This window comes from Babylonia areolata, chromosome 23 (genome assembly GCF_041734735.1).
Source record: "Babylonia areolata isolate BAREFJ2019XMU chromosome 23, ASM4173473v1, whole genome shotgun sequence".
In the NCBI taxonomy this organism is placed as follows: domain Eukaryota; kingdom Metazoa; phylum Mollusca; class Gastropoda; order Neogastropoda; family Buccinidae; genus Babylonia; species Babylonia areolata.
Window position 1 is genome coordinate 25209390 of NC_134898.1, and position 8619 is coordinate 25218008.

The 8619-nt window shown below is 40.4% G+C and overlaps 1 protein-coding gene across 1 annotated transcript in view; it reads right to left on the reverse strand.

The window, feature by feature from the left end:
- The window catches only part of LOC143297819 (EF-hand calcium-binding domain-containing protein 6-like), a 60026-nt gene extending 52070 nt beyond the window's left edge, over positions 1-7956 (reverse strand). The window contains exons 1-2 of the mRNA XM_076610327.1: positions 7800-7956; positions 3593-3740 (exon numbers count right to left, since the gene is read on the reverse strand). Of these exons, the coding sequence (XP_076466442.1) occupies positions 3593-3731 (139 nt within the window). The 5' untranslated portion in view covers positions 3732-3740; positions 7800-7956. The remainder of the gene's footprint in view (positions 1-3592; positions 3741-7799) is intronic.
- Positions 7957-8619: the final 663 nt, after the last annotated feature.

The window sequence follows — 8619 nt, forward strand, 5'->3', positions numbered from 1 at the left end:
ACACCTCCTATCTAGGCATTAACGTGTGGGGAGAGTTAGAAAAATCTTGCTCTAAATGCACCTGACAATTGACCATTTCTTCAGCTAGTAATAGTGATATGTCTATTAACTCACTCAGTACGGCCAGTCCTCTCTTCTCCTCTACACATACCCCTCGGATGTCCTGTGGGTGTCTGAATGACCCAACCTTTAGCTTCCATCGTCAGAATTATGGTAATCTTTGTCAACATTCACCTCTTCAGTATAAGAGCCTTCCGCTTGCAATATTTTGATGATGGTAGTTGGAGCGAAACGCTGTTAACGTTGTCTCTTTCGCCGTTCGTATGGAGAGAGTTAAGCCACTGTTCTAAGCTCTGAGCTCTAAGATCTGATTCAGAAGGGAGAAAAGTGACCGAACTAAATCTGACCCATGGTCTGTATCCCTGAACAAAAAACAATCCCCAGTACAAGTTACAGTCCTGTTTATGCAGAGTGAAATAACCAGTCCCTCTACCCTCTCCATTCCTGTAAAAGCAGGTAATATCTTATGGATCAAAACTTCACTTTCACACTGCTCTGTGACAGGGTATGTTAGTCAAGCAGTTGGTGCTAGGAGCTTTCAATCTGACGGGTCCTGGTTCAAATCTTGGTCATGGCGCCTGGTGGGTTAGGGTGGAGGTTCTTTTCCTATGTCCCAGGTCAACCTATGTGCAGACCCGTTACCATAGTACCATAAACCCTTTTTGTGTGTATATATACATGTGCGATATCAAATACCCTTGTTAAAGATCCTGTAATTCACGCCATTGTTCTGTGAGTTATGGAAACTTGAACATAGCCAGCATGTACACCCTCAAATACAGAGTGTGACTGCCTTAACGACAAGGTAAAAACGGTCACACATGTAAAACCCACTCTTTTTGTTCAGTATACTTGAAAATCTCATTGCATTTTGAACAAGAGAAGGCAGGCAAAAAGAATAGATTACTTTGTGTTAATGAAACATTAATACTTATATAAAATTATATCACAGAAAAAAATGACAAACTGAACAAAAAAAGATGAACATATGCAAAGGAAATAACACGAAGTCAGATGGAGACAGAGTGTATGCGTGTGCAGCTGTACTAGGGTAAGAAGTAGCTGTTGATGTAAGTCTTCGAAATGTGTTTGTGAACACAGTGTATTAATGTGTCCTAAGATCAAGGAAAATGTTTGATAAATGTATAATACATAGATCATATATATTAAGTGTATGTAGTCAAAATGTCTGTAATTGTAATTTGTTTGCTTTGAAAGAATATAACCTTTCTTGTAAGGAGAAAAAAATGTATAAAAAAAAGAAACAAAAAAAGAAACACAACAAAACAAAACAAACAACACCCCCACCCAAAAAAAAACCCAACAACCTCAACAACACTCAAACATTCAAGTGAACATGGGGCGGAAAGAACAAAAGAAAGAAAGAAAAGAAGGAAACAACACAATCAGTTGTGAGAAGACAAGAGCTATGAGATCCATAGTGACTCTCCTTATCAGTCCATTCACCACAGAGTACAGCTGTACAGCCCTAACAGTTCTGTGCCATATCTGTCTCTGGTCTACCCACTACTGGGGAAGATATTATCTGGGCTTTATACTGCCCCTTAAGAATCTACCCATGAGTCAGAGATGTTATCTATCAGCTTTATAATCTGTAGGCTTGTATCCCTGGTGTGGGAAAGATTTGCTGTAAGGTTTAGTCTGTGATCAAGTCAGTAATGGTGGGGGTAATTTCTGTGAGGTGGCGGGTCATAGGTGGTCAGAGATTCTGGAGATAATGGGTGATGAAATAAGAGTGATTGGTCTTCAAAGTTCTTAATGGTAGTCCAGTTTGGAAATAAAATGTTAATCAGTCACAAAACAAATAACAAAAACAATAAAAAAAAAAAATTTTAAAAACAAGAAAAAATCTGAGTTGCACCAAAACAAGAACAAAGCTAAAAACAAAACAAAACAAAACAAAAACAACAAAAAAAACAGAGAGAGAGAGTGGGGATTGGGGGGGGGGGGGGCAGGAAGGGGGGGAGGAAGCAAGAGAGGGACAGACAGAGAGATAGACAAAGACAGGGAAAAACTGATAGACAGAGACACACAGACACGCAGAGACAGACACAGAGAAACAATGACACAGAGGGAGAGAGAGAGAGAGTAATGGAGACACTGACAGAGAAAACAACAGAGACAGAGGATTCCAGATGAATTATTATGAATGAAACAGAAACAGACCATCTTATAAGCTAACACTGTAAATCAAAGAATAAAAACTATGCTCCTGACAATTATTCAAAATGGACGTACATGCATATATTTCAAAAAATTATTGAAAGTTTCGGACATTCTTTGCAAATGAAGATTAACTCTCTCCATACGAACGGCAAAAGAGATGACGTTAACAGCGTTTCACCCCAATTACCACCATCAAAATATTGCAAGCGGAAGGCTCTTATACTGAAGAGGTGAATGTTGACAAAGAATACCACAATTCTGACGATGGAAGCTAAAGAAGGTTGGGTCATTCAGACACCCACTGGACATCCAAGGGATCTGTGTAGAGGAGAAGAGAGGACTGGCCGTACTGAGTGAGTTAACTTGAGCAAATAACACACAAAAAGATGCTCATGGTGTAAACATCAAAAACAATGAATAGGCTGTAAACTTTCATCAGAAAATAGGGTAAACATTCTTAATGCCAATGCAGACATTTTTTTGGATTTTACAACTTTGGCATGCTCATGACCACATACATCAATCAAGAACCTCAAATAGGGGTGTGTGGACTCTGCAGAAAAACTCTAATAATTTGTTCTGCAGGGGGAAAAAGGGTCAGCTGTGGTGCCTTGTTTAAAAAAAAAAAATGACCCAACATAACATTTTCTTTCTAATCTTTTTTTTCTTTTCTTTTTCCGTTTGTGTGCCTAATGCTTACTGGGTATCTTTGTAACATGTGGAAGCACATTACATATTGCCTCAGTTGTTTATATGCTTGATACTTCACACAAAGTGATAAATATTCATTGCTTTAAAACAAGTTTGTTTGAATGCAAACATATTCAGTGTAGCTGTACACAGAGAGCAGCACGCTGAAAGCTTATTCACTGTTGGTTTATACAGTACAACCGTTGCTATTTACGTTTGCAATGTGCACATCTAAAACAAGTAGAGCTTCCTTTGCAAGGGGGTAGCACAAACAAAGAAACAAACACCCCAACTCTCTTCCCATACTCACCCCCACCCAATACCCCTCCCTCCCCCCCCCCCAACAAAAAACAATTCAAAAACAACAACACCCCCCCCCCCCTTACCCCCCCCCCCCCCCCCCCCCCCCCCCCCCCTCAAAAAAAAGAAGAAAGAAAATCAACAAATAATCAAAACAAAACAACAGACACTTCTTCTTCTTTGTTCGTGGGCTGCAACTCCCACGTTCACTCGTATGTACACGAGTGGGCTTTTACGTGTATGACCATTTTTACCCCCACCCCACCACTCGCCATGTAGGCAGCCATACTCCATTTTCGGGGGGTAACAACACACACAAACAGTTCACAAAAACAAAACATGAAATGTCACTGACCTACGGAGGAGACTCGACCTGAGCGCGAAGCAGGTTGGGAACGCACGGGAGCGATGCTCTCGCGAGTTCGAAGTGCTGGTCGTGCGGTGAACTGCACTCCCTGAGTGTCAGGCAGTAGCCCTGACATTACGGATGCCATCCTTGTGTGCTGTTAAAAGAAAACACCCCCCCCCAAAAAAAAGGCATACACAATAAATCACATAGCAGGTAGTAAGTAGTATACACACAGAAAGAGAAAAACACACTAAATCACATAACAAGAAGTATACACAGAGAAAGAGAGAAATAGAAAAACAACCTAAATCACATAACAGGTACTAGTATACACAGAGAAAAAGAGAAAGAGAAAAACAACCTAAATCACATAACAGGTAGTAGTATACACAGAGAAAGAGAGAAAGAGAAAAACACACTAAATCACATAACAGGTAGTAGTATACACAGAGAAAGAGAGAAAGAGAAAAACACACTAAATCACATAACAGGTAATAGTATACACAGAGAAAGAGAGAAAGAGAAAAACACACTAAATCACATAACAGGTAATAGTATACACAGAGAAGAGACGAAAGAGAAAACAACCGAAATCACATAACAGGATTAGTATACACGAAGAGAAAGAGAGAAAGTGAAAAAACACCACTAAATCACATAACAGGTACTAGTATACACAAGAGAACCCCCCCCCCCATATGAGAGAAAGAAAAAACACACTATATCACAAAACAGATCGGTAGTATACCAGAAAAGAGACAAAGAAAAAAACCCACACTAAATCCACATTAACACGATAGTAGATACACAGAAAAGAGAGAAAGAGAAAAACAACCTAACTCACATAAACAGGTACTAGTATACCAGAAAGAGACAAAGAGAAAAAACACACTAATCCACATAACAGGTATAGTATACCAGAGAAAGAGACAAAGAGAAAAACAACCTAAATCACATTACAGGTACTAGTATACACAGAGAAAGAGACAAAGAGAAAAACAACCTAAATCACATTACAGGTACTAGTATACACAGAGAAAGAGACAAAGAGAAAAACCACACTAAATCACATAACAGGTAGTAGTATACACAGAGAAAGAGAGAAAGAGAAAAACACCACTAAATAACCTAACAGGTAGTAGTATCACTGAGAAAGCAGAAAAAAACACACAAACACATAACAGGTAGTATCATACCCAGAGAAAGAGAGAAAGAGAAAAACACACTAAATCACATAACAGGTAGTAGTGTACACAGAAAAAGAAACAAAAATAAACACACTAAACCACATAACAGATAGTAGTATACACAGAGAAAGAGAAAAACAACCTAAATCACATAACAGGTAGTAGTATACACAAAGAAAGAGAGAGAGAGAAAAACACACTAAATCACATAACAGATAAGTAGTATACACAGAGAAAGACGAGAAGATGAAAAACAACCTAAATCACTTACAGGTGTAGTATACACAGAGAAAGAGAAAAACACACTAAATCACATAACAGGTAGTAGTATACACAGAGACAGAAACAAAGATAAACACACTAAACCACATAACAGATTGTAGTGTACACAGAAAAAGAACGGGGAAGAAAGAAGGGCAGGAGTAAAATAAAGAAAGGCAGTTAAGAAGGGATGAAGGAACACAAAGAACGAAGGAAAGAAACACGGACAGAACGAAAAAGAAAGTATTAGACAGAAAGAAAGAAGGGAAAGAACAAAAAGAGGAAAAACTGACTGAAAGGAAAAACAGACAGCAAGGAATGGCCAGAAATGAAGGAAATAATGTAATAATAAACGTAATAATGAACATAACAGCAGATAATATTGGCACACACCCCCACCCCACCCACCCCCCGGCCCCTGCCACACACACACACACACACACACACACACACACCACCTCCTTAAACCTCCCCCAAAAAAGAATGAATGAAGTACGCTGTTCACATATTTACCTTGGTTTGAATCCATGTCATTCACACATTGAAAATAAACCAGGCTCAAGAGATGCAGATACCTGCGGTGCTAGTTATGAAATTTGAACAATGTTTCCAAAGATGCATCCATGAAGTGGACACACCTCAACTATGTGGTTCCAGTCTTGACATTTGGGACCATAGCACATTCAATTCTGGGTAGGAGCTGGCCATAGTTTGAAAAAAAAAAATCCTACTTCTCACAGGGCTCAAACCCACATCCTTGCAGTTATCAGCCGGTGGTGTTAACCACTTCGCTGGTCACAACACATTTCATTGTGTGAAATTTGGGCTGCCCTTCTGAGTGAAAGCCCATTATGAGTTTTGTTTATGTGCAAATGTGCATGCTTTTGTTAATCATCTTGAAAAACTAACCTTGAACACCCAGTATGTCTGAAAGGCTTGTGAAAACTTTGTATAAATTCAAAGCCGTTGTTGACCAGACATCTTACTACACATGCAATTCACAAATGACCCATCCGAAAGACAAAACACACACTGCCAAAAAGTGGTATGACAGTGATTACAACAGAGAAACTACCAGAATGCAAGGCACAAGAGTCCAGCAGCATCAGCAGATCACTCAGGCTTCATTGACAATTCTCAAAAAAAACCCAAAAAAACTGAGTTAGTATGTGGTGTCCTGCAGATATGCTACATCAAAACAGGTACTGCCAAAGCAGCAAGTGGCCTCCTCTGGTTTGTGGCATTAAGGTGACCTTAACACTCTTGTTTGTTCCTTGTAGACTGCCAGCATTAGGGCTACAACAACCTTTTGTATGTCCGTGTCGGGGAGTTCAAAACAAGCAGCGTGAGTGTAACGTTGTTGAAATAACTACAAATGACCGTGCACCACAAACAAAGGGATGAAAGTAAAATTAAAAGGTGCTAGATTTCTTGGGAGAACATCCAGATTCTAGCAACAGAGTCATACCTCGAGGAGAAACATCAGGAGGGTCCTGCTATACCCCAGTAGAAATTACAGAAAAGAAACTACACATCACTTTACTGCTTGACACATGAGATACAAATTGCCTCTTCCCTGTCATCCCACCCCACCTTCACCCATCCTCACCCAGTGATGCGAATTTGCACCATGTGTCCCCCAGCCCTAAACAGTCAGCAAGAGCAATACATATATATCTATATATTCAAATCTGCAGACTCCACAAGTATACTGTACAGGGTATTTGTTAACTGTGGAAAATTTATGCTCCTGACCAAATGACTTATTTACATTTGGAGTCGCAAAATGCAAATCAATTGACATTAGGCACAGAATCAAACAACTGTGACTACTGAACAAAACACAGATGATGAAGAAGTAATTTATTCCAGGGTTGTGTGCATGTGCCTTTGTGAGTAAGCACATGTGTAAGTGTGTGCACACACATGCATATATTTTGGTGTATCTATGTACTCGCATATTTGTTTGTTTGTTTGTTTGTTTGTCTGTGTGTGTGTGTGTGTGTGTGTGTGTGTGTGTGTGTGTGTGTGTGTGTGTGTGTGTGTGTGTGTCCCTCTGTTTTCAACACAACTCTTTGTGTGTGTGTGTGTGTGTGTGTGTGTGTGTGTGTGTGTGTGTGTGTGTTTGTGTTTGTGTATTTTTGTGTGTATGCATGTTTTTTTTTTGTGCTTGTGTTTAATCTGGAGTATGTACGTGAGCATACGTGTGTGTGTGTGTGTGTGTGTGTGTGTGTGTGTGTGTGTGTGTCATTTAGTTTCTATTTTTGTATGGACTGTTCGTTCTGTCTTCAATAACAATTATATCATCAACAACATAATCATTGTAATGTGCCATCAAAATCATCACAGCCTTATTAGAACCTAGCAACTATACTGCTATATTTGTCAACCTTCGCCAGTACATCAGCATACTGGCCACACAGGTTATAGGCCAATACGGTCTCTCTCAAACATAACTTTCAGAAACCCGTTAGCCACAAACACCATTTAACCAACAAAAATGAGAATGAAAAACAAGTGAGTTTGGGTAAGACAAAAAAGGGTCGTTCCCTTGACACTGTGTGGTAGTGTGTCAGCAGTAAACTTAAAAAATTCGCACAAGTACAAAACGGTATCTAGATCTATTATTACCCGCTTCACTAACTTTCAGTTCATTTGCTATTCGCTCACGGCCGTACACGAACAATGCCTTCCGATATATATATCAATCACAGCGAACGTCCGCTGCATAAAAAATGCATACAAAATAACACTAAGACAATTACCTGTGTGTTGGACGTGCCTTTCCTTCTGCTAACGCCTGATCAGTGTGCGCCAGTTGTATCATTAATTCATGGCCCGGTCCTCGGGACAATCAATTCGCCATATTTCCCACAGCTTGGCTTGGATCACAGCCGGAGTTGCGCACGAGAGAGCTCCCGTTGCCATGTGCCGCGAGTCTTGTTGTCAATGGCTAGTGCGACACCCCATGGGCTAAGGGACGTTACTCTGTCCGAACTGAACACACGTCGGTTCGCTGTGTGTGTGTGTGTGTGTGTGTGTGTGTGTGTGTGTGTTGTATTTCTCTTTTTTGTCACCAACAGATTTGTCTGTGTGAAATTCAGGATGCTCTCCCCAGGGAGAGCGCGTCGCTACACTGAGAGCGCCACCCCTCTTTTTTTCCTTGTGTGTGTGTGTGTGTGTGTGTGTGTGTGTGTGTGTGTGTGTGTGTGTGTGTGTTTCCTGCGTGCAGTTTTATTTGTTTTTCCTATCGAAGTGGATTTTTCTACTGAATTTTGCCAGGGACAATCCATCTGTTGCCGTGGGTTCTTCTTCTTTTTTTTAATTATTTTATTTTTTACGTGCGCCAAATGTATGTTGCACACGGGACCTAGGATTATCGTCTGATCCGAATGACTAGAGTCCAGACCACCACTCAAGTTCTAGTGGAGGGGGAGAATATATTGGCGACTGAGCCGTGATTCGAACCAGCTCGCTCAGATTCTCTCGCTTCCTTGGCGGACGCATTGCCTGTAAGACATCACTCCACTTTGTGTGTGTGTGTGTGTGTGTGTGTGTGTGTGTGTGTGTGTGTGTGTGTGTGTG